Here is a 25,846-nt window from a genome sequence, read left to right on the forward strand (position 1 = left end):
TCTCTTTGCCTGCTGCCATCCATGTGAGACGGGACTTGCTTCTCCTTGCCTTCTGCCAGCCACATGGAATTGTAAGTCCATATTAAACCTCTTTCTTTTGTAAATTCCTCAAGTCTCAGGTATGTCTTTATCAGCAGTGTGAAAACAGACTAATACAAAGTCTTTCCTAAGTCTGGAAAACAGTGATTTCTCATCTCTTCAAAAACGACTTCCTCTCCCGCTCTGCATTCTCTCTAGGCTTCAGTTACACGTGTGTTGGACCCCACACCTTCCACATGCCAACCCCCTCCCTGACTCCCCTTCCTACCTGGGGCTGGTCTCTCCATGCAGTCTTTCAATATTTTCTCCTAGCCTATCTGTAGCTCATTAATTCAGTTCGCATCTCTGCAGTTTCTAGCTGTGTGATTTGGGCAAATATACAATATCACTAAAGCCTCTGTTCCACCTTTTAAAAATGGGGCTACTTTACCTGTTCAACTGCTGAATGATACAGGCATGAGCTAAAACTTAATGTTGATCAGAGAAAGGAGAAAAAAAAAAAAGGAAAAATGGGGCAGTCGTGCTCGAAATCTTTCTACATGAAGGAATAAACCAAACAACATGTATAGATCACAATGTTTAACAAGAGCCACTTAACAAAATATAGTTCTCTCCCTACATCCTTGGGAAAGGCACTACTGAACTCTGACCTCGAACAAATCCTTACCTCAAGCTTTAAAAGCTACAGTTTAGCTGAATATTGGACAACAGTCACCTCTAATCAGTGCTGTCCACCCTGAGCATCACTCCCACCATCACCCTGGCTGAAGCTGGCCTTTCCTGCACTGTCCCCTTCTGAGAGCAGAGCACTCTGGTTGAATGCAGGCTCTGAGGCCAGAAACAAGTTCAATTCCCACATCGGCCTCTTTCAGGTAGTCTCTGAACCTCTCTGTACCTCAACATCTCTATCCACGACACGGGGAAGGCAATAACAGTGCCTACTTCGTAGGACTGTTCTGATGCCTGCATGAGTGACACATGTAAGGCACATGAAACAGTGTCAGGAAGCTCCTGTGCCAACTGCTATTCCAGGAGGTGCTGGTGCTACTTCCTGTCAGCACCTTCCCATGCCGGAGGAGCCACAGAATACGGCCCCAACACATCCTTGGCTGATGATGGGATTAATAGGCATGGCAGGAAGGGCTGTGCCAGCCAAGAAGGTTGTGTTCTTCCAGAGCAAGGAGGTGGACGCCGAAGCAGAGAGGGTGAAGTCCGGAGCAGGGAGGGCGGAGTCCGGAGCAGGGAGGGCGGAGTCCGGAGCAGGGAGGGCGGAGTCCGGAGCAGGGAGGGCGGAGTCCGGAGCACAAAGGGCGGAGTCCAGAGCACGGAGGGCAGAGTCCGGAGCAGTGAAGGCGGAGTCCAAAGCAGGGAGGGCACAAGCCTCTGTTCCACCTTTTAAAAATGGGGCTACGTTGCAGCCCATGTTTGAACTCTTCACTCCTAAGTCAGCGGCACCTTCCTTGGGCCCAGGGGAGGCCATGGCTCCAGGGGCCCCAGCTGCCCACTGGCCACCAGTGTGACCCACTGTCCCAATCAGAAGGGAAAGACAGGGATGCCCCTGGCAGATGGAGGCATACGCCCACATGCCCATGCCGCATGCTGGAGGGAGCGGGCCGCCTGGCATTTCCAACAATGTGAAAGAGAGACCTTCTCCTCCTTACCTTTACTGAGGCCAAACCATGAGCAACCCTTACGGGAACAGACACCAAAGAAAGCTCTCTCCCACTAATGGCCCTGTTATAAATTAGACCTGACTGACAAAGACCCAGGAAAAGTGACGCCCGTCAAGCCGTCACTGCTGTTTGCACTTTCTCCACTTTGGCACCGCTGTCCTGGCCACATGAATATCCATCATTTTCCTTAAAAAAAAAAGAAAGAAAGAAAGAAAGATACTGCCAAGAAATCAGTTTTTATAGGACAAGGGGCTGGGGAGATACAGGGTCAAGGGAGGCTTCTTCCCTACAGGGAAATGCCCGCCTGTTTGCTCACAGGGGTGACCTGGCACAAAGGGAGACCGGGTGCTCTGGGGAGAAGACAGGCTCCCCCTTGGGCCCTCCCAGAAGGCCACGGGGATGCACGCAGGCATGATGGACAGTTAGCTGTGCTGTGGGCAGCGGAGGGGCAGGGGACAGGTGTGTCCCAACCACTCTCCCCGCCAGCAAGGAGGGGCTGACAGTGTCCTCCTGCTTCTGGACCACGGCTATGCTGAGAAGCAAGCAATCCAGGGGCTGGGGACTCCAGCAGAGGAGAGGAGAGGAGAGGAGAGCAGAGGAGGAGAGGAGAGGAGAGGAGAGGAGAGGAGAGGAGAGGAGGAGAGGAGAGGAGGAGAGGAGAGCAGAGGAGAGGAGGAGGAGAGGAGAGCAGAGGAGAGGAGAGGAGAGGAGAGGAGAGGCTGAAGATGGGGGCTGGGAGATGGGGTTGGGGGTGAGGGGTCAGGTGTGGGTTCTGGGAGTGCACAGAGGATGTAGGGTCTGGGGGTGTGGGGTCAGGTGTGGGTTCTCTGGGAGTGCACAATCAGAAGATGTAGGGTTGGGGGGTGGAGGCTGAGGGCGTGGGTTTCAGGACATGGGGTTGAGGGATTGCAAGCTGAGGATTTGGGGACTGAGGGTGTGGGATTGAGGCTTGGAAGCTGAGGACGTGGGGCTGAGAACCTGGGAGCTGGAGGTGCGGGAGCTAGAGGTGTGAGGCTGGGGGTATAGAGGTTGAGGGTATGGAAGCTGAGGGTGTGGGGTTGAGGGCTTGGAAGCTGAGAACATGGGGGCTGAGAACGTGTGAGGTGAGGGCATGGGGGCTGGGAGTGTGGGGCCGGTGGCTGCAGACGGATTTTCTGCGAAGAGGTTCGTGACCTTGGGGACCCAGGAGAAGATAAGAGTTTGGACAAAAGAAAGACCTGAGAGGGCTAGAAGGGCCGTGCAGGGCTGCGCCTTGAGGAGAGAGAGGCAGCAGTCACCAGCGGGTCCTGGCTCCCTGGGGGCCCAGCAAGGCCACAGTGGGGAGAGGGACATGGGAACAATGCCCTTCTAGAAACCCAGGTCCACACTCACACCAACCCCAATGGCATCTACCCACATGCCACTGCGAGCCACACATCCAGAGTCCAGCGCGGACCGTGCCTGCCCTCTCTGCCTGTGGACATGTCAGACTAAGGACACATGGATGGTGTCTGCAAGCATCTGAAAGCAGCAGCCACCACTTTCAAGGACGCGGCTGAGCCAGGCTGAAATGTCGCTGACAGAGACATTTCACATTCCTGTGTGTCTCCCCAGGAGAACACAGGACCTCCTTGAGCAGCTGTTTCTGCCTTGTCACTCACCACTCCTCTACCCCACTCCCTGCTCCCTCTCGTTGAGTGGTCCCGTGAGGACATGCTACATAGAAAGCCTCGAGGTTAAGAATGGGAGCCTACACTGTGCCCCTCGGAGCAGGCCAGAGGGCAGCAGGGAACCCACCTCATGGGGAGGGCCCAGCCTGGCGGCACCTGGCGCTCACGGGGCTAGTTCCCAGCTCCACACCAGCTGGTGCTACTCACCGGCTGTTTATTTATTTATTTACTTATTTATTTAGAGACGGAGTCTCGCTCTGTCGCGCAGGCTGGAGTGCAGTGGCGCGATCTCAGCTCGCTGCAAGCTCCGCCTCCCGGGTTCACGCCATTCTCCTGCCTCAGCCTCCTGAGTAGCTGGGACTACAGGTGCCGCCACCTCACCCGGCTAATTTTTTTGTATTTTTAGTAGAGATGGGTTTCACCATGTTAGCCAGGATGGTCTCGATCTCCTGACCTCGTGATCCGCCCGCTTCACCCTCCCAAAGTGCTGGGATTACAGGCGTGAGCCACCGTGCCCAGCCTCACCGGCTGTTAACCTTCCTGTGTCTCCGGCGCCCCGACGATAAAGAGAGGAAATGATCCCCAGGTTTTAGAACAAAGCCCCACAAGCAGTGCATGCTCAATAAACGCCAGCAGTGGTGGCCACACGACAGAGCTCGGCAGTTTTTAAAGAAAGCCACAGAAATGGACCAAAACCAGGGCACGGTCAACAGGGGCTGAAGCCCCCTGAGCTGTTCAGAGAGGGGTGAAGTGGGCCGCAAGCTTTTAAATCTTACGGAAGAGAACAAAAATGTCAGGAGGAATGCTGCTTCTAATGCTCCCTGTGCAAATTCATGTTTAACTTGAGGAGAAATATCAACATTTTTTCATTTCCCTGATCATGCTTTAATTAAATCTCTAGCCCACTGTTTAAAATAAAGCCATTATGGATAGTGATCAAGAATTTCATCACTCCCTACTGAACTGTAAAATCAGTCACTTAACTTTTTATTACATAACCTCTGAAAAGTGAAACCGTTTGTGGTTACAGGATTTGAAGTCCTCTGATTTTCGCCAGAGGAAGGTCCGTCAAATGTGCGTCTCAAAAACCCATGTTCTGCTTCATTTCCATATTTTTTTCCAACGAGCAGCATGGGTAAGTTACAGGGCGTAACTGCCCTGTAACCATCACCAGAAAGCCTCAACTGAAAGGAGGCCGAGGCCATCAGCCCATGGCAGGAATGGGAGGCTCTCATGTCATTTCACCTAAGAGAGGATCAGTGACAGCTGAGCCTGGGATCTGTCTTTGGAATTTTCAAAAGTCAAGTGTGGGGCTGGGCTGTAGGAGCCCCTTAGTCCCTCACCACCACACCAACACTGCAAGGCTGGCAGACTCGAGTACACTCAAAAAACTGAATAACTTTGTTTGATGTTGCCTAGGAATAAGAAAAAATAACAAATACTTGTAAAAGTTACACTTGAAAAATCTCCACTCCAACTTATGTTCAATGTACTTAGCAAAAAGGTCAAAGCTCCGGAATTTGCTGGATAAATAAATGTTGGTGAGGCGGATGAATCACTGGAGAATTGGTGCATGGCAGCGAATGAATAACCTGCAAATGCCTCCCAAACCCCATTATTTCCCCTTTTCCAAGAGCCCAAGATTCATGTCCCCGCATGCCGCCAGTTCATTACCGAGAAATATCATCCCTCTTCCGGCTCGCGCCGGGCAGCGCACGCGGCCCCCTGAGGACCCTTTAATGTTTAATTCCCCATCATCTGCTCCACTGAACAGCTTAATCTCTGCTTGTATGATCAATACTATATCAGTGTAAATTAAAATGACAATTTTAAAGTAATTAAGCCTGTTAATGCTCGATTCAAATGTCATTATTTGCACAAGGGATTGAGGAGAAATTACATCGTGTCCGGGGTGACAGGAAGCTGTCTGGGCCTCCTCAGCCCCGCTGTGCAGGGCCACTGGAGGCTTCAGGAAAGCGGATTAACTTCTGCCTCGCCCTGCCAGCATGCCTATCCAATTTCTAAAGAGGATAATGCAATTTGATAAATTTAATTCCAGCTACAAACTCAATTATTGTGATAATAGATGAAAACTGGGAGGAGCCTCTGCACAAGGCCCACAGTTTTAAAAACACACTTAACTCCAGAACGAGCTTCAATAGTAATGGCTTGATTTGATTTGTTCTCTCTCTTTTGAAACCCCTTTAAATAATTACGATGGTTGGAAGAACAGCCGATATTTATTATATAGCCGAGCTCCAACCAAAAGGGGCTGCGGCTTAGACAATCTGGGCATACTGGAAACGTCTGCTGTCCTGAGCTTGTACAGCAGCATTTATTAGACAAGCACATCATTACATTATTGAATCTCATAAATAGATGTACAAAACTCAGCCAGCCTCAGATGAAACCTCCTTCTTGCTCAACACTGGCAGGTCTGGCCCCGGCTTGGAAAGTGGCATCCAGCAGGACCCCACCATTTTTTCGTCCCAGGCGGCGGAGGGGGTTGGGGGTGAGAGGAATTAACGAAAAGAACTTTTTAAAAAATCACCTTTACCCTCCTGTGATTCCCAGAACACTGAGTACACATTATGACTCAAGCATCTCCAACGAGCTCTCAATGCACAGATACCTTTCTCTACCCAAGTCCACTTACGGACGAGGGGGGTGGGTAGCCTGCCGAGAAGGTCTGCACAGCACACACTGGGGGCCGCTTTAAGGGGACAGCTGCAATTGCTGGACTTCATCCATAACGTCAGCAATAAAAATTGACAACCAAACATTAATTTCAAGATGAAGAGCACAGTGTAACAATTTCCGTTTGAAAGATGTTTCGGCTTGGAGTGGGCCATCCTTCAGGGTCTTCCCAGACAATTCCAGACGCTGCTGCACTCCAGAAGGAAGAAGAGCTCCACTGCAGACAGCAGCCTCGGGCGGGGGCGTCACGGGGCCACCGGTTTCGGGTCATCCGACGGGTTTTTCTGTGGCTGTTCTCAAACCCAGTGATGCATACTTAATACTTTAGCTATCTAAATTCCACCTTTTCCATAGAGGAGGGAGCTGTACAGCTGGTGTCTCTTTACTGCACGCGTGAAAGGCCCTAACCCGTTACCTCTCTACTGCCTATGACGACTTCACAGTTCCTCAAGTTCCCCAGCCAGCAGGAATCAGATTTAAAACCAGTGAAAACACGGAGGAATGTGGTCCAATGTCTCTCCCTTTCTGTCGGTTTAAACATAGGTGTCCCTGAGTAGGAATCACCTCCCAAGCTCCTCGATGAATCACAGTGAGGAAGGAGGGATGCATTACAACAGCCACGACGTGGGAGGAAGCGGTGAGTAAAAGCAGGCGCACCGTGACGCAGTTTTAAGGCAGATGTGGTCAAGGACTAATGTGGTTATATCATTCTTCCTTTTGTTTTGTTGTTGTTGCTGCTGCTGCTGTTTTAAGACAGGCTCTTGCTCTGCTGACCACGCTGCAGTGCAGTGGTGTGATCTTGGCTCGCTGCTACCTCCACCACCCAGGTTCAAGAGATCCTCCAGCCTCAACCTCCCAAGTAGCTGCAACTACAGGTACATGCCATTGCATCTGGCTAATTGTTCTATTTTCAGTAGAGATGGGGTTTCACCATGTTGGTCAGGCTGGTCTTGAACTCCTGAGCTCAAGCAATTCACCTGCCTCGGCCTCCCAAAGTGCTGGGATTACGGGTGTGAATCACCACACCCAGCCCACTCTTCCCTTTTAACCAGGGAATAAATCACACAATGAAACAAAGACCCTGAATCTTACACCACTTTTCTCTGTCATAATTAACAATTAGCGACACAGAATCAAGGGGAAAAACACAGAATCTGTTTACTCCTAGGAAAGGCGTTTCTGTGAATCTAAGAGGGGGGCTTTCCTATGTTCTCAAGGCCACAGGTTAGCCGTGGCCGCTGCAGGGTGCACTGTCTGGGAGATGCTCTCGGGATGGAGGTGAAGAGTTCTGTCCGTCCCCTTCTTTGGAAACACAGGTGTGTCTACAAAGGCGAGGGAAGGCCTCAGGTGGGCACAGTCGCTGCAGCTCCAGCTTCATTTCCTTCAGTCTCGGGGGGCCCTCATGCACAACAGGGCTTGGCCTCAAGGGACCTGCCCTGCACAGGTGGGGTGCCACCAGGCCACAACTTCAGGAAAGTTCTGGGCAGGCAGGGGCAGCCCCTGAGTGCTCAACTCCTCAGCTGCAAAGGGAAAACCCAAGCCACCCCCTGACAAGCCTGTTGAGCGGGGAGGACTCTTGACCCGCACTGGCTGGAAGACGGCCACAGCCAGAAGGGACAGGCCGCATGCAAATTCCTTCTGACGAGGTATCTGCATCCCATTCATGCAAACAGACTCTGTTTAAGGTTGCAAACTGAGAGACAGCATGACCTGAATGGGGGCAAATCTAACGGACATAAACTCAAAAAAGAGGATGACTAAGTAGAAAAGCGATGATTCTACGCCAGACACCTGAAACCACGTGGGGAGTGACCGTGCAGAATGAACGCTGAGCTGCAGCCATCAGGAGGCCAGGGTAGAGAGGTGCCGACGGTCTCCCTGGAGAGGGTGGAGAGGACGCTGACGGTCTCCCTGGAGGGGGTGGAGAGGACGCTGACGGTCTCCCTGGAGAGGGTGGAGAGGATGCCGACGGTCTCCCTGGAGGGCACCACCCTGCACTGGGCCCGCCAACTGCACAGGTGGGTACCGGAGGTTCACGGAAAGTCAGCCAGAGCCTGCCCCTGGCCACTAACTGACAGGCTCCTGCGTTGGGGACTCCAATACTTAAGACAGCAGGATGCATCTCTACGCGCGCAGCTGGGATGCGCTAAACGCTGCCCTGACAGGGATGTGTGATCAGGACGGGAGCCACCTTCTCCTAGGAAAACATCGCGCCTCTCATCCTCCTTGGGACGCAAGGATGGGTGGTTTTCAAAGAAGAGCACACAGCAGTTCTAGCAGGTGCTAAGCCAATGGCAAGCTGCACTCATGAAAATCACCCCCACTTCTGTGCTCAACTCTGGGCTGCTGCTGACAGGGAGCTACGGGCCCCGGCAGACGTGGCTGTGAGAGGGTGCGCTCAGAGGCCCAGCCACCCCCACACACCAGTGTGCCACACTCCGACTCATCACACAAATGCACAGGGCAACAGGGGAGGTCTGTGCCGACGCCCATCTGCACGATGTTCCCTTTGGGACGTCAGGTAGTGAAGCCTCAAGAGCAGGTCAGGTGCCCTCCAGGCACAAGGCAGGGTCCTGGGCAGGTTGTGACATAAAGGCTCACATTCATTCTGTGGATTAAGCCTAGAAATGTCCACACGGCTCACAGCACCTGAAGCCAAACCCGATGGGCTTTGGAGAAAATATCTGTTCATTCAGTCTCCTTCAGTCTCCTTCAAAATCATAAAAATCCATCTCCAGGGAGGCCGTGCTTGGGTGAGCACAGCCGAGGGGCCCCCAAGAATTCGCACAGGAAAGAAATCCAGGCAGAGCAAGGAGCAGCTCACAGGGCTCCGGAAGTGAAATGTCACCTGAGGCCAAATGAACAGAACAACAAGCTAAACTGTGAATCAACCATAGCTATTTCTTTATGTTCACTGCTTCAGTGATTTTCTGTCAAAAAATGCTAACAAGCATGAAAGTCCTTAAGAGCTTTACAATTTTTCAGTTTGTTCGCCAATACCTTTCGTGCGGCGCGTTTGTTTCCCGGGCTGCGTGTGACACGGCACTCGATCACGCCTGTCGGCCGCCTGATGGATTGGCCGCCCACGAGGCACCTTGGCCCAGCCTTTGCCAAAGAGCCTGTTACGGATTTCCTACCCAGGGAGAGCGGGGGAAGGATGAGGTGAGTGCGGCCCTGCCCTGCTCACGGCTCAGAAGAGGAGCAAGATGACTTCATCCCCAGGGGCGAATCTGCTCACAGAGCACGAGGGATCTGTGACGTGGGCTCTCCAAAAGGCAAGGAAAGTATAACGACTCAAAGCCATGTAGACAGCTGCCATAGGCAGAGACTCCACTGCAAACCAACCCCAGCCAGAAGCCAGAAGGTAGCACTTGCCAGCTCAGAGTGCAGAGAAAGTACAGGTGAACGTCGACCAAAATCACTCACTGAGTGGGAATAATGTTACATTCAAAATCAATAAAGCCTTACTGAACCTAAAGAATCTTTTTGGCAGGGCACGGTAGCTCACACCTGTAATCCCAGCACTTTGAGAGGCCGAGGCAGGAGGATCACTTGAGACCAGGAGTTGGAGACCTGCCTGGGCAACATGGTGACACCCAGTCTCTAAAAACAATTTCTTTTTTTAGCCAAGCGTGGTGATGCACACCTGTATCCTCAGCTACTTGGGAGGCTGAGGTCACAGGATCACTTGAACCCAGGAGTTCAAGGCTGCAGTAAGCCATGAATACACTACTGCACTCCAGCCGGGGCAACAGAGTGACATCCTGTGTCAAAATAAAATAAGATTTGGCGAGAAGAAAGTCTTTTCAATTTTATATGACATACGCATATGTGTATGTAAAATGGAAAACCACTCACACTCCACCGTTATTTCCCGCGACATGCCGAGTTTCCTTCAGTGTAAGACACACACAGTGATGTGCACAGTCTGCTCACGGGGCCAGCAGCTGACGGAAGTACTTCCCTTTTCAATTAAATCATCTGCAGTTTGTCCACTCACAAGCCATCCACCACAAGACTAGGTTTTCCTTCTAGAGTGCTAAGATACATGTAAATGGCACTGACAGAACCACACCCATGTGAAGTGTCACTGGATGAATCCTGACATATCTACACCACGAAACCATCACCGCAATCAGAAGACAAACACGCCCGTCGCTCCAGAAGGTTCCCTGGGTCCCTTCAGCCCTTGACACAATTTACCCTTGGCTCTGGATTGTGTTTGCTAAACCACAGCATGAAGGGGTGGGAGCAGAGAGAGGCCAGGCTGGAGCGCAGGTGGGGTGGGCAGTGTGGAAGGGAGAGCTGCCTTCCGTCCAGCATCCTCATCTCAGCCAAGGTGCAGGGATCTACCGTTCTCCCAGCCCGGGTTTGACCTGGCTTCCCTTTAAGGCTCATGAGAACCCCTCCAGCCCCCACCCCAACCCCTTCCCCGGGAAACCACTATCTGTGTTCTGTCATTACAGACTCGTTTGCATTTTTAAGAATATGATATACATGAAATCATAAAGAATGTGCTTTTTGGTCTGGATTCTTTTGCCCACTGTAATTACTGCGACAACTGACCCGCTGCGGTGTACACAGACAGGCCCCTCCTGTTCCCACTCACCTGCTGGGGCTATCTGGGCTGTTGACAGGTTCTGGCTATTCTGAATAAAGCTGCTATGAACATTCAGTCTTTGTGTGGAATGTGCTTTCGTTTCTCTTAAGTAAATGCCAAGAAGGGAAATGGCTGGGTCATATGGTGTGTGTATTTTTAACGATTTTTTTTTTTTAAAGACCTCCATGTTTTCCCACGTGGTTCTGCGATTTTACATTTCCACCACTAACACGAGGGCTCAGGGCTGCCACAGCCTCACCAGCACTTGATACGGTCAGTCTTCATAGGTCCAGTTGACTGGTTTCCTCTTACAGTGGTTTCTGCTTTTGCAGTCATATTTAAAGAAAGAAGTCCTATGTGATCTTGTGGAAGTTGCACAGTTCTAGCTCTTAGGCTAGGTCTATGATCCAGTTCAAGTTAAATTTTTATATGGTTTCAAGTAACAGTTGAAGTGAATTTTTTGCAAACGGCCCCCTAATTGCTACAGCACCATTTGTTGAAAAGATCATTCACTCACTGTTGAAGCCCACTGACACCTCTGACAAAGATCAACGGTGGACCACTTTCTAGACTCTCCATAATGTTCTGTGATCGGTTTATCTGGTTTTATGCCAATACTACACTGATTTAATTATTGAGATTTATAAGGAGTCTTAATCAGGTAGTATAGGGACTCCATCTTTATTCATGTTCAAAGTTCCTTCGGCCCATTCTAACTCCTTTATACTTACATAGATATTTTAGAACCAGCTTAATTTCTACCAAAAAAAGTCTGCACAGATTTTGATTAGTAATGTACTGAATCTTTACATCAATTTGGGGAGAAATGACATCTTAACAATATTGAGTCTTCTGATCCATGAACATAGTATATTTCTCCATTTATTTAGATCTTATTTAATTTCTCTGAGCAATATATCGTAGTTCTCAGCATACAGGTCTTACACATCTTGACCTAATTTATTCCTAAATATTTCATATTTTTGGTGCTATTATAAATGGAAATGTTATTTACATTTCAATTTCCAACTGCATCATTTACAAGTTGACAGCTTACAAGCCACTAACTACACAGAGATTTTGAAGACGAAAGCTAAGTATTTTTATGTTAGTAATACCCTTCTGATTATTCATGAAAGCACTTCATTTTGCCTATTTTTTCTTCCTGAAGAAGGTAACGTCTTCATTACTTTCAATGTAGGCAATTCAGTTAAGCTGATCTCAAGCATCAAACAATTTACACGTGGCGTTGGATTGTGTCTTTGAAACCGTATCACAAAGAGGTGGGAGCATGCAGCTGGGGACACAGAGAGACCTGGCTGGATTGTGGGTGGGGCACTGTGCAAGGGAGAGATGCAGGCTTCATTCCAGGACGGGCTGTGCTCCATTCAGCATCCTCGTCTTGGCCAAGGTGCAAGGATCTGGTTTTCCTCCCTCCTGGGTTTTACCCTACTTATCTTTAGTGCTCAGTACGGGACACTGCCCTGGACGGTCTGGGCTTAAAGAGAAGGAATCAGAGTCAAAAAAAAAAATGTGCACCAATATGGATCACCACTTCTGGTCCTCTCTGTGCATTTACTTCAGTACGAATTTAAAAGGTAGATCTCACAGGACTCTGCATTTGAAACAACATACTTGTCCCTTCTCCATCTTCCCCCAGTTCTGACTACCTCACCTCTCTCCCTAAACTCTGTAATGGTCCCCACTGACCACCTACTCACATTCAGATTTCTTTACCCGACACTCAAAGGACAGTCAAGATTCTAGGCTCTTCTCTCAAAACGAATGGCACCCAGACAGCCTTTGCTCAGACACCAGAGCCACCCCCACCTGTTGCTCGCACAGGTGTCTCACTGCACCAGATCACAAACCAACACACCACCTTCTTGGTGGTGCCACCTCCTCCTGCAGGTCTTGTTTGATGTCACCATCAACAGAAGTAGTCTTCCTAAGAAGTTTCCTTGAATTTTGTTTTTTAAACACACACACAGACACATGAGTTCTGCGAGGCATGCTATGAAAACAGTAGCTCCTGTCTACTTCAGTCTTCTAGCTTCCAGAGGCAATTGTTTTCTTTCGGTATTTATCTCCATACCTCTAAAGCTTATATTGCTACTTCTTGATTTTCCAGTTTTTAACATTGACTTTTCAATTTTTCTATGGTGAAAGAAGAGGATTTAACTACTTTCTACTATCTTTCCCCTTCACTCAATATCACACACACACTCCATCTCTCACCCCCACTCTCTCAATATAATATTTTCACTTAAATCAATAATCAGTATTTACATCATTATAACGTGCTGTGTGTCATGTATTGGTGGACGTGGGAACGTGCCGTGTGTCACGTGTCGGCAGAGGGCGAGAACGTGCCGTGTGTCACGTGTCGGCAGAGGGCGAGAACGTGCTGTGTGTCACGTATTGGTGGACGTGGGAACGTGCCGTGTGTCACGTGTCGGCGGAGGGCGGGAACGTGCCGTGTGTCACGTGTCGGCGGAGGGCGGGAACGTGCCGTGTGTCACGTGTCGGCGGAGGGTGGGAATGTGCCGTGTGTCATGTGTTGGTAGAGGGCGGGAACGTGCCGTGTGTCATGTGTCGTCAGTGGAACGCAGGAACGTGTTGTGTCACGTGTCATGTGCCATGTCACAGGGAGTACGCCGCGTGTCATGTGTTGTACGTCACATGCCATGTGTCAGGAGCTGCAGGCTGCAGGTCATCAGGTTTCTGGAGCCCAGCTGACAGTGCTGGATCCTGCTGTGTGCGTCTGGCTGTGTGATGAGGCACTGGTCTTCTCCATGCTCCACCTCCCAGGGCAGGCAGCCACAAAGCTGTGCAGACCCGACTCGGGACAGTGCTGGGGAGGCGGCCCCGGTCAGTGCCAGGCAAGGTCACTGCCTGCCAAGTGGGTTGTCCTCCCGACCCGGCCCTCGCTGTGGGCAGACGTCTCCTCCACAGGGGATGGTGGGTGTGCATCAGCCACGGCACCCAGCGCAGAACACCCGTGGACGTGCAGCAGCTGGACCACAGCGTGGTGAATGAAGGGACTGCCATCCCGCGGGAGCTGCTCGTTGAGAAGGAAACACTGGATGACCTGGGCACGGTCATCCCTCAAGCCTCCGTTTAGACAGCAATGCCTCCAGACCCGAGTCCAGATGCACCCCACGTGGGCCTCACGGCCAGCACTGCCCACCACTCCTGCCTCACCCAGAGGTGGGGAACCCCTCCGCCCGTGGTCCCATGGCCAGATGGGCCAGGACCAGCCCCAGAGCTACGGGCTGACGGCAGCTCTCCATCTCTCCAGTTCTGGACCCTTCCAAGGCTGCTTTCAACACGGTGCCTTTCTCAGTGCTGCAGCTCCGGACAGGACTTCCTGCTGTCTCAGCCCCAGGCCTCAATCCGAACCCCTGTGCATGTGAGTCTGCCTGGCATCTACAGGGGCACAGCCAGGTCTACCCAGAGGTGTGGAGAATACTGGCGTGGGGAGTGGCGCCTGCAGAGCCAGGGACCCGCCTGGACATCTTCGTCTCCTGGGCTGCTCATCCCCAGGGCCCAGGTCGGCAGCCTCAGTGACTGGCAGTTTCCATTGTGGACAGCAGCTGACTCCAGGTGATGGCAGGAGGAGTTTCCCAGGCAACCTGTTGAGTACCCATGAGGAAGCACAGATGCTGGCGGCACCCCCTTTTCAAGCTGCCCCAGGCCCTGTCCCTTCCACTCTCTTGCCTGGCACATGGAGCCACAGGGAGTAGCCAGCGGCCTTGGTAGATCTGGCGGTCTTGGCGGCCTTGGTAGATCTGGCGGTCTCGGCGGCCTTGGTAGATCTGGCGGTCTCGGTGGTCTTGGTGACCACCGAGCTTTCAGAAGCTTTCCTTCTGAAAGCAAAGCTTCTCAAGAGACATACAACCCAGCCTCCCTGGAGCCCAGGGGGCCTAGAGCGTCTGTGCCCAGAGACCGCCCAGCTGCGGGCAGCTTGTAGACGCCTGGGCACCCATGAGCACCCCCGGGTGGCCAACGGACTCAGCCCTGTGTGTAAACAGATTGACATGTGTCAAGGCTGCACCCCAAGGCACAGCCTGCTGCCAGGAAACACCCCCGTCTCCTTAGAACGCACGGAGTCGGCCATGAAATTAACCTCGTGGCAATTGTTTTCCCACCCATTTGATAGCCCAATGTCAGCTCATCTGTTAGGAGGAAATAAAAAAGTCAAGCCTAAATGTACAAAAAATTATGATGGAAGTCCTAAATAAAGCAAGCTTATTGAGTCAAAAATCAATCAATCAATAAGGGAGTGGATTAGGAGCACCTCATAAGCCCCAAAGAAATAATTTGCCCAAACACTGGGATTTAACAGTGGAGGACCGAATTCCAACACTTTTAGGAAGTAAATAATGAAAAATCAATTCAAAGAAAAAACAGATCAAGAACCCTGGACTCTGACACGTTTATTGCTGAATACCATTTCTCGGCTGACCCGAAAACTTCGGAAGGTGTTTATTTACTTTCAACACCTTCCAGAGATCAATATTTTTAATTTGGATCCGAGTTATTATTTTTCACATCACAGCAGCGGGGAGCGGAGTAAAGTGGCTCATATTTTAGTGCTAAAAAGATCGATACGACAGTTTCACCTTCACTGCAGCCCCAGCCGCACATCATCTCGTCCCGCGGGGCTGCAGGTGCTGGGGCCGGGGAGCAGGTCATTACCTGCCCGCTGAGCAGACAGCCCGTGATTTAGCGGAGCACGAAGGGCCCGGTGCCCTCAGAAAACCAATCTCGCCCCTCTCACTTCATCAGGCCTGTCTCACCCCCAGGCAGGTGAGGAGGCGGCGAGCCCCAGGGCAGGGCTGGAGCCCTAAGGCAGATGAGCTTCCTCATCATAAATGCGTTTGCCTTTCCTTCCCCTTCCCTGGATCAAAGAACATCCGTAAACTCCATCAATTTTCCATAAATTCCCCCTAAAGTCTTATTTAGGAGAACAAGAGAGGAAGGGGGAGCTCACGGAGGAGGAGGAGGGAAAGCAGAAGGGTGTCTCCCAGGTAGCAGCAGGCCTCCTGTTCCTGGGCCACCACTGGGTACTGGGGCCCCCCACCCCAAGAGCACCAGGGCCGCTGCCTGGGGGCCATGCCAAGAGCCTGCCTCTTACAAACTCCAGAGCTGGGGGTGGGGGCTGTGAGCTGCCGTGCATAGCACTTGCAAAGGGCATCTGTGCCCCACTTCACTCTCCACAGACCCCAGTCACAGGGGAGGCAGGCCCTGCTCTGCAGGAGGCCTGGGCCCCGGGAAAAGCCTAGAAGCCACCAAGGCGTGAGCAGAGTCCACCATGGCGATGCTTGCAGGTCACTCATGGTGCCAGCAGAGACCTGCCCTCCGAGGTGCAAAGGCAGCGCTAGGGGGTGGGAGAGGGGTGAGCCCCTGGTTGGTGACCAGCGGCCAGGTGCTGTGGCCGCGCTGCCCAGCAGGCCTTGCAGGCTCTAAGTTCTGCTCCCAGCCCAAGAGCCTTGAGCGAGCAGGTGGCATGGCTTAGCAAGCGCACGGGGCCGTCCTGGCTGAGGCAGCCTCCTGCCTCTGGGGCCATTCCACACAGAGGCCTCCTCCATGAGGAGCTCGGACTCCACTCTCTCGTGCTCAAAGCCTCGGCTTGTTGCTGCCCCAGACCCAACTAGGTCATTGGACCCCAGGCTCAGGCCTGCCAAAGTCCCCACACAGCCCTGTCGCTGCTGTCTGCCCAGAGACTCCTGGCACACAGGGTCCCACAGATCCCCACACGCACCATCTGGGCTGAGTGCCCAGGCCCGCGGAGCCCTGCGGCATAGCGAAGGGTGCACATGCCTCCGGGCCACCTGAGCAGCTGTGGAAGGGTAACGGTCCGCACGGCCCTGGGCCCCTCCAAACTGTCTCCAGGTGCTGCATGTGAAGAATCATCTCAGGAACCCGGGGCAACCCCGCTTGGCACTGTCTAGGACCGGCTCACCCGGCCCAGCTGGCTGGCTGCACCTCCAACCCCTCCTTCTGTCTGCCTGTGTGGCCACAGAGGGGCTCAGGCAAGAGGCGAGGTGGGGTGGCCTGCACAGCCACCTCCTGTACCAAGCCGCTCCTCCAACCCCCTCTTCTGCTGACTCCTTGACTCCAGCTGGGGTCCTGTGCAGCAGGTACCTTCCCAAGTAGGGGGGACTCTCCGAGGAGCAGGCACAGCTGGCGGGGGCACGGGTGTCTCTGGAGGCAGTGTGTCCGCCAGGCCACACCTTCTCAGCCCTCTCCCAAAGCTGTCTTAATTGTATCAGCAGATAAACCCTTCTGCTCCAACTTTAAGCCATTTCAAAAGCATGGTTTCTCCAAACTTCTTCCGGATGGGTGGATGAAGAGGAGAGCGGGGCTTTCCTTCTCACACCCTGACCCCACTGCCACCTTCCCTCTAGGAGCCAGGGCTTTCAGTCCAGTCGGGGCAGTCCCAGGCATGGGCCCCAGCATTGCTCATAGCTCCCAGCAGGAAAGCTTACTGCAGCAGCTGAGGCTTTGAGAGGCCATGGTCACTGCTGGGAGGTGAAGAACCTGCTGCAGGTGTCCAAGCCAGGCCCTCCCGGCACCACCAGTCCGCGTGGGACCCATGCCCAGCCAGCTGCAAGGCTTCAATGGGACTAGAGCCCAGGACACAGTCTGGGACCTACACTCAGGCGCCCGCAGCCCCACGCAGCCTCTCCGGGAGGGGCGGGTGACAAGCGAGGCAGTGCCATGGATGGTAAGTCACTAAGCAGAGCTGGGAGGACGGGATGGCCTTGGCTCCAACCAGGCCCCACGCAAGCCTCAAGTCACTAAAATAAATATGACCCCCATTCATCCTCTGGGCTTCCCAGGTAGGCCAAATCAGCAGCAAAGCCCAGTGACCGGCCCCCACCCCTCCCGCTGCAGGGCTCCCTCCTGTGGTGAAACCAGACACAAGTGAGGTTAAATGAAAATGAACTTGCAACCTCTTCCTCATGGAACCCTCTTGGAAGCGGAGTTCAGGAAAGCCGCTGCCCTGCATTCTCTGGCCGATGTCGGCTCTTCAGGCACTGAGTGATGTGTTCTCGGGGCTCCCCGTGTGCCCAGCAGACGAAATATGGGATTTCTGTGCTGTTGGGGCTTTGGATCAACAGACACTTGGCAGCCCTGGAAAGCCTCGCCTAGGCACTTCTTCAGCGTCGAGGCCCATGTGGGAGGGTGCGCCGCAGTGGCTAAGAAATTTCTCTGGGTACCAACGTTGTACCGAGGCCTCCATGGGGGGCTTCCCCCCAGCCTTGTCTGCAGTGCTGTGGGTAGACACATGTTCCCAGGGGTAGGGACACCAGGCTGAACCCAGAAGCAGGGGCTCTGACGAAGGTGCTTCAGGGATGAGGCACATGGACCACCTGGCACTCAGGTGTCTTCCAGCCTGGCTCTCGCCACTTTTCCATACTCCATGTGGGCGCAGAGCTCAGGGATCAGCCTGGGCATCTCCTGGGGCCCTCCATCCTGAGCCAGGTCCACCTGGCCTGGTGGGGTCGGTGCATGTCCATCCCAGCCTCAGCCTCCCAAAGTGCTGGGATTACCGGCATCAGCCACTGTGCCCGGCCTAATATTGTCATTTTTTAAGCATAAAAGTTGCCTTCTGATCATCACTGGCAGGAAACTCTCAGGCGCTGCGTGGGCGCCATCTCCTGGTGGCAATGGGCACCGCAGGTCACTCGAAGCCCCCCAGCTGTGTCCCCGCCCCAACAGGCTCACGCGCCAGGCGCAGCTTCAGGTTCAACTGCCTTCTGGGAACAGGCCACTATTTTCTGATCCCTATTAATATCCATGACAGCATTTATGTACAAGATAAATTCATTTCAATTTCCTTTTTCAATTAATGGCCTATTATTTGAACCAGACTCAGCTAAAAATATTGCTCCAATACCATCAATCTTGTAAAAATTATATTTTCCTCCCTCTGACAGCTGGAGGGCACCTGGCTGGGGCAGGAGGGTGATTGGCTGGCTGGCTGCTGCTGTCCAGCTCTGCCCAGGACCCCGGGGGAGTCAGGACCTGCCACCCAGACACCCCGAGGGCCCCCAGAAAAGACCAGGCCACTGAGGCGGCCAGTGGTGGCCCAGGGGGCAGCGTTCCAGGACCCACCGGCCCAGTCTCAGTGACAAGACAGGGATGACAGGCCCACCTGGTGTCAGCTTGGCATGAGCTCCCAACTGGGTGTCTGGGGTATCCTGGACCCTCCCCACTGCCAGGCAAGGCTGCCCTCTACCATCCACCTGGCCTAAAGCCTCACTCAGGGCCGTGGCTGTGGGAAAGACCAGGTCTGTGCCCAGAAAGGGAAGCCGGGGCTGGAGCCCACTGAGCTGAAGGGCGGCGGCACAGGCATGGGAGCTCCTGCCAGGCCCCAGTTCCCCAAGAGCAGGCCTGAGACCCACTCCCACTCCCAAGCCTTATCCCGTCCCATTTTCTAGAAACCCCCGTCATGAGGGTAACTGGAGGAACAGCCTCGGGGGCCTCAGACCCGGCACAGCTGCCTCTGGGTGGCCTGTTCAGCCGCCCTGGTGCCCCACACCCTGGAGTCAGACAGCTCAGAGACCTAACTGGGAAGCGTGTACACGCCGGCCCGCATCACTGTTGAGCACTTGGAGGCACCAAGTGCGTGGCAGCTTCTTGAGTGGGCGGACCCAGCCCAGCCCCTGTGCTTCCCCCCCGAGAGGCACCTTTCCTTTCACAGGTGGGGCCACGCTCCCCTTCCTTTCACAGGTGGGGCCACGCTCCCCTCACTGAAGGCTGGTGCAGGATCTGCAGTGGGTGCAGACTATTTTGGCATCTCACAGATTTTGAAGGTTCTAGCTTTTCACATAATTTAAAATATTTTCTCATTTCTTTGGTGACATTCTGTTTGACTTGGGGTTAGTAATAAATAAGTTAATTTCCAAATATTTGAGACTTTTCCATAAATCTTTTTTATTTACTCCTAATTTAATTCTTTTTGGTGAGAGAGCGTGTTTGTATCATTTCTGTCTCACAGAGGCAGGGGCAAGTTCTTTCGAGAACCAGACTCGTGCCCCTGGCGACTGTTCTGCTGGAACCACCCAGGGCCAGGGAGGACCCCTGGAAAGAAGGGAGAACAGCCCCAGAGCTCATACAGGGCTGGCATGGCCTGTGCCCAGCAGCCAGGTGCAGATGCCCAGTTACGCACACCAGGCAGTCTCGGGTGGACCTGAGCCCTCGAGCACAGGCCACTCCGGACCCACTTGGAAAACCCTGAAAGGCAGGTGTGGACGGCAGTCACAGCCCTCGGGGGCCTAAAGGTTTTGCTGAGGCTTTCGCCTGCTGTGGAAAGATGTTTTTGGTGAAAACAGAACCACAGCATGACGGCTGACCCTCCATCCAGCCATGTGTGCCTCGTTCTCAGGTATCCCAGCCAGGCTCGGACAGACCGAGAGGCCTGCTCTGGCCAGGGCCCAGCACGTGGGTGCCTTCTGTCTGTGGCTGCATCCACCACTGCTCTGGCTGGAGAGCCTCAGACACCAAGGGCGCAGGTGGCGGGCACTGCTCCTCCGCCCACCTGCACGTCAGTCAGCAAGAGGGGACTGTGGGGTCCTCCTGCGGTGCAGAGCCTCCTACCGTCTCCATCCAGCCCTGTCGGATTCGTGTCTAAGTGAGCTCTGATATTAGGGGCACACATTCACAACCGCTATGTCCTCCCGAAAAGCTGACCCCTTATCATTGTGAAATGACCCCTCAGCCCTGACAACACCCTCGTTCTAAGATCACTGTGATATGGAGACAGCCACTCCTACTTTCTTCTAATGACTGCTGCAAGGTACATCTTCCTCCGTCCCTTCACTTTTAAAATACCTGTGTCTTTATATTTAAAGGAAGCTGGAAAGAGCTGAGCGACGGTCCACCTGAGGAAGAGGTGGCTGGTGACTGGCACAGATGAGGCTCCCACGGCAGGGCGGCACACAGAGATAGGGAGCAGAGCCCTACTCTTCTGAGGATGACGGGTGGCAAAGGGCCTTCATGTAACTTGCTTTCAGCAATCTGACCTTGGCATGCGTTGGTATGTTTATTTGGCTTGAAGCTTGTTGCAGTATTTGGATCTTTCTGTAAGTTTCATGGAACGGTGAAGAAATCTGAGCCACGACATCTGTAAGCATCGCCCTGTCTGCCTCCTCTTCCCACTCCTCCTGGGGCTGCAGTCACATGTGTTAGGACACCTGGTATTTCACCATGATTTCTACCCACTTTTCAGTCCTTCTCTCTGTTTCACTGTAATTTTTGTGGCTGTCTTCAGGTTCAGTCACCTTCTCTTTTCTTCTGCAACGTCTAATCTGCTGCTCATCCAGTGGTATTTTCTTTTTCATCTGAATAATCCCCCACTTGGGAAACACAGGATGCTGGTTCATGGCAGAGGAGAGTGAGAGGGTCAAGGAAACTGCCGTTTTAATGAAAGGATGGCAGAGCTGAGAGGAAGAAGCTGGTCGGGAGCTGGGACCAAGATGGGAGAGGAAGGCAGGTTGACAGGAGGAGAGACATCCTGAGCACAGGGATGAGGCCTTGGCTCTGGTGTGAGTGGGCCCTGCGGCCCCCATGTGCCCCACGGAACACGAGGAGAGGCCACTTGTGTGTGGCAGCTGCTTGATAGCGGGAGGGGCGGAGACCGAACAGGGGATTCCTGGGATTGTATAGACTCCACTATGGCTGGGGACCATGCATGACAGCTGTGTGACCATCTCAGGGACAATGACATTGATTAACTGGCACTAGATGCCCAAACGAGCGAGATGGCCCTTGAACCCAAAGAGTAATGAGAGTCCCACCCGCAGGGCAGGGGAACAGTGGAGAGCGAGACCCTCAGCACTGCTGCCTACAGGGGCGCCCACCAGGGAGAGGGCAGATTAACAAGGGCCTGTCACGCAACGGTGGGATGATGGCTGGTGGGCACTGATGCTGGGACAGGCCAGAGATGGGGGAGAAGGATGCAGGGCCTCCCCAGAGACAGGGGAGATGCACCCGGGCCAGGGGACCCAGGGTCTCCCCAGAGACAGGGGAGATGGATCCAGGCCAGGGGACCCAGGGCCTCCCCAGAGACAGGGGAGATGGACCCAGGCCAGGGGACCCAGGGCCTCCCCAGAGACAGGGGAGATGGACCCAGGCCAGGGGACCCAGGGCCTCCCCAGAGACGGGGCAGATGCACCCAGGCCAGGGGGCCCAGGGCGTAAAGACGGGATTTAAGATGTGGGTCTGTGAACCAACAGCGAGTTATTCACGACCTGCAGAGCGTCCCCTCCTCTGAGGGGCTTCCTGTCCCTTCCCAGACACCTGGTGCCTGTGTCTCTGTGGCTGCCATGTCCACCAGGGCCACCCTCTCATGTGTCCACCTGACAGAGGACCCCAGAGGAGGGACCGGTCTTTCGCAGCCTTGTGGAAGGCTCTGTCCCACTCCCCCTGTGGTCATCCTGAGGAACAGCCTCTCTTCAAGGCAGGATGCCCCAGCATGGGAGCAGGGCTGGCGATGGTGGCTCTCGGAGCAGATCCCGGCTGCCGTCCAACCTCTCATCCACACGCCCGGAGCCTCGGGCTCCCTCTTTTTCACACACGCTGAGGCCCTGGGCCTCTCCCCGGCTGTCACTCCCCAACTCCCGCTTGGGCTTGGTCTGGAGCCCCAAGACCCTGTGCGTGCTGGGCCATCTTCCCTGTCAGGCCAGCCATGGGCTGAGACCACCGAGCAGACCAACAATCAGGCTGTGCGAGCGCCAGGGAGGGTGGTGGGAGTGAGGCTTCAGGCAGGGAGCACCCCAACCCCCTCTCCATTTACACAGGTGAAGGGCTGGCTTCCGCCAAGGCCAGCCTGTTTGACCCCTGCGCCAGGCAGCGGAAGCGACTCACCGTGAAGTGCTCCTGGGATTTGTAGTTTTCGTCCAGGTAGACTCGAGCCCTGTTATATTCTTTCATCGCATCACTCGACAATAGTTCTCTGGAAGGAAGAAAGTAAGTTCCTGAGGAACAGCCACACAGACGCCTCATGAGATGCCCACAAGGTGTAAAGAGGGGCCCCAGCACGTGGGCACATCACCGTGAGACTGTCCACCCATGACAGGCAGAGGGCAGAGGATGGCGGCAGCAGCCACCGCAGGAGCTGGCCTCACGTTCAGCTCTCAGCACGTGCAGAGCTCAAGCTCCCGCAGGCTCTGGTCTCCACGCAGCCTGTGAGATGCTGGGGTCTGAGGCCTCCCAGGGATGGAGACGTCGAGAACACACCCAAGGTCTCATGCCAGGGAAGCACAACTCCAAGCTCTGGGGGGTCTCCTGATAGCTCACGCTTGGTCTTCAGAGAGAAACTGGACCCCCAATAGCCACCAGCACACACAGGTTGGGGCACATGCACCCCACGGCCAAGGCAGTTCTGTCCCCCTCTGCTCCTCCCAGAAGTGGCAGTGAGGATGCTGGTTGAGTTGCCACGGCTTTGCAACCACACAGGAGAGAAAGGACCTCTGGACACGCCATTGTCCCTGACCGTTCATCCTACTGGTCACATTTTATCGTCAGGAAAGCCTTAAGGAGACAAGCTTGCTACCATCTCCGCAAAGCACGGCTGCATAGGAAGCCACCGCACACCTCTGGAGCCCGCGAACGGGAGGACGAGGCCCCATCTGTCCGGCCCCTCCACAGAGACAGTACGTCACCCCCCCACTCACGCTTGCTTATTCAAGACAGTGGGGAGACAGGAGACCAGCACCCCGTGATCCAGCCAGTCCACATGTCAGGAAGAAGGGGGCACCACGTTGAAGAAAATAAAACCGCACCAGTAGAGAAGGGCAAGGCAAAGAATGTCTTGACAGACTCCCACTGATCCCCAGGTGGCTTAACTGTTGGCAAACACAACCGTCAACATGCTTTAAAGGAAGAAAACAGGGCTCAGACACTAAACAATGTAACATTCGCAATGTCTGGCATTGTATGGAAAATAACTTGATATGAGAAGCAGCAACACCATGTGAACGTGTCCCGTCATCCTATGAAGAAGCAGTCAACAGAAACAGACCCGGAAGAGGCAAAAATGATGGAATGAGCGGAAAGCAGCTGGAAACAGCCATTACAACTGTGACCAGAGAGCAAAAGGAACGCACAGACACAGGGAAAAGCAGGGAAAGCGAGGACAGGGAAAGCACACGAGGCTTCTGGAAGGAGCTGACAAACACAATGTCAGAAATGAAAGAACTGACTGCGTGGACCTAAGAGAAGATCAAAACCTGCAACAGAAAAGAGCCTGGCAACTTAAACCTACAGCAACAGAAGCAATCCAAACCGAAACACAGGGAAAAGGAGCTGAAAACAATCAGAAGAGCTTTGGGGCCCTGTGGGGCAGAACCAGGCAATCTGACAACAGGTACCTGGAGCCTGAGAACAAAAGAGAAGGGAAGGAAAAGAAAAACAGCATTTAAAGAAATAATGGGCAAACTTCCCCAAATTTGATTAAAACGATAAACCCACAGACAGCAAAAGCTCCAACAGCCCCAGGCAAGATAAACATAAAGAACATCAAAGTAAAGTACAACATAATCAGGTTGCTGCAAACCAGCTATAAAGACAAAACCTAGCAGTGGAGGAAAGGGCACATTATATACAAGAAAATTAAGAGAGAACAATGACGAGATTCTCACCAGCAACAATGCAATACAGAAGACAATGGGGCGATATCATTAAAGTAGTGAGAGGAAAAAAAAATTGACAAGCTAGAATTCTATTTACAACAAAACAGCTTTCAAAAATGAGGACAAAGACCTTTTTCAGATCAACAAAAGCTCATGAGCAGCTGACTTGTGCTAAAATAAACGTTAAAGAACGTTCTTCAGGCCGAGGGAGAAGGATGCCAGATAAAAACCAGGATCCACACAAAAGGGCGGAGGGCACTGAAACCAGCCAGTGAACTGGTCAAAATCAATGGTGTTTCTCTCATGTCTTAACCTTTAAAAAGAAAATTGTTTAGAGCAAAAATCACAATGCTGTACATTAGGCATCAAGTGCGGAGGAAGGAAACACGCACGGTGTCGCGGGCCACACTGCTGTGAAGCTCTCACGCCAAACACGGCGACGTCATCCCCGTCCGGCTCACGGCGTCCCCGCCTGCGGAGGGCAGCGTCCTCCGTGCTCAGGGTCCATCCTCACTTTCTCTCCTCTGGAAGGTGCCCCACTTCCCAACAGGGGCTGCTTTCCTTTTCCTACCGACTCACTGAGTTCTGCATATATTGAGACACTGGTTTTTGTCAGGAAGGTGCGCTGCTGATATCTTTTCCCAACATGGCTTCATTCTGACTTCATTTTGAGTGCCTTTTCATAAGCAAACGCTTAGTTCAAACGTGGCCACATTTTTCAACCTTCTATTCTGTAGGCTGCACTTCCTGTACATTTTAAAAGAAATCTCTCATCCCAAAACTATAAAGATTTTCTCCTATATTTTAGACTGAAATTTTTAATGTTGCCTTTTACATTTATGTAATTAATACAACTGAAATTAGTCTTATGTAGGGTGAGTGAGAAAAGGCTGCTTACGACATAAAGCAGGGATCCAATTTCATTTTTCCCAACACAGGACACCAACGATCCCATGCCCCTGCCCATGTCCCCACCCGTCCTCCTCCAGGTGCAGCCATGAGGGACTGGGCGGGGCCTCGACTCCGCTCTCTGCTCTCTGGGCTGCGCACCTGCCTTGACCTGCTCTCCTTGCCGGGCCTGTGCCACGCCACCTGCCCCACCGCTTTTTCAGAATCATCCCTGGGGTCAAGCTGGGTGAGAATCCACTTTGTTTTCTTTCAGGATTCTTTTAGCTATTCTTGACCCTCTGCTTTTATATGGCAATTTTAGTATTAGTCTGTTGAGTGTTAGGAAAAATGCTGCTAAGATTTTGACTAAAACTGCCTTAAACTGGCCAGGCATGGTGGCTCACGCCTGTAATCCCAGCACTTTGGGAGGCCGAGGCAGGCAGATCACAAGGTCGGGAGATCGAGGCCATCCTGGCTAACATGGTGAAACTCCATCTCTATCAAAAACAAAAAAAACCAAAAAAATTAGCCGTGTGTGGTGGCGGGCACCTGTAGTCCCAGCTAAGGCAGGAGAATGGTGTGAACCCGTGAGGCTGAGCTTGTAGTGAGCCGAGATCACACCACTGCACTCTAGCCGGGGTGACAGAACGAGAC

At 53.1% G+C, this 25,846-nt stretch overlaps 1 protein-coding gene across 3 annotated transcripts in view; it reads right to left on the reverse strand.

Moving 5' to 3' along the window:
- INPP5A (inositol polyphosphate-5-phosphatase A) overlaps window positions 1-25,846 on the reverse strand; it is a 236,686-nt gene that overhangs the window by 101,093 nt on the left and 109,747 nt on the right. For all 3 annotated transcript variants that reach the window (XM_033209257.1, XM_033209258.1, XM_033209259.1), the window contains exon 4: window positions 22,539-22,626. In XM_033209257.1, coding sequence (XP_033065148.1) covers window positions 22,539-22,626 — 88 coding nt within the window. The remainder of the gene's footprint in view (window positions 1-22,538; window positions 22,627-25,846) is intronic.

The sequence above is a fragment of the Trachypithecus francoisi genome, unplaced genomic scaffold, assembly GCF_009764315.1.
Source record: "Trachypithecus francoisi isolate TF-2019V2 unplaced genomic scaffold, Tfra_2.0 Lachesis_group9, whole genome shotgun sequence".
Taxonomy (NCBI): domain Eukaryota; kingdom Metazoa; phylum Chordata; class Mammalia; order Primates; family Cercopithecidae; genus Trachypithecus; species Trachypithecus francoisi.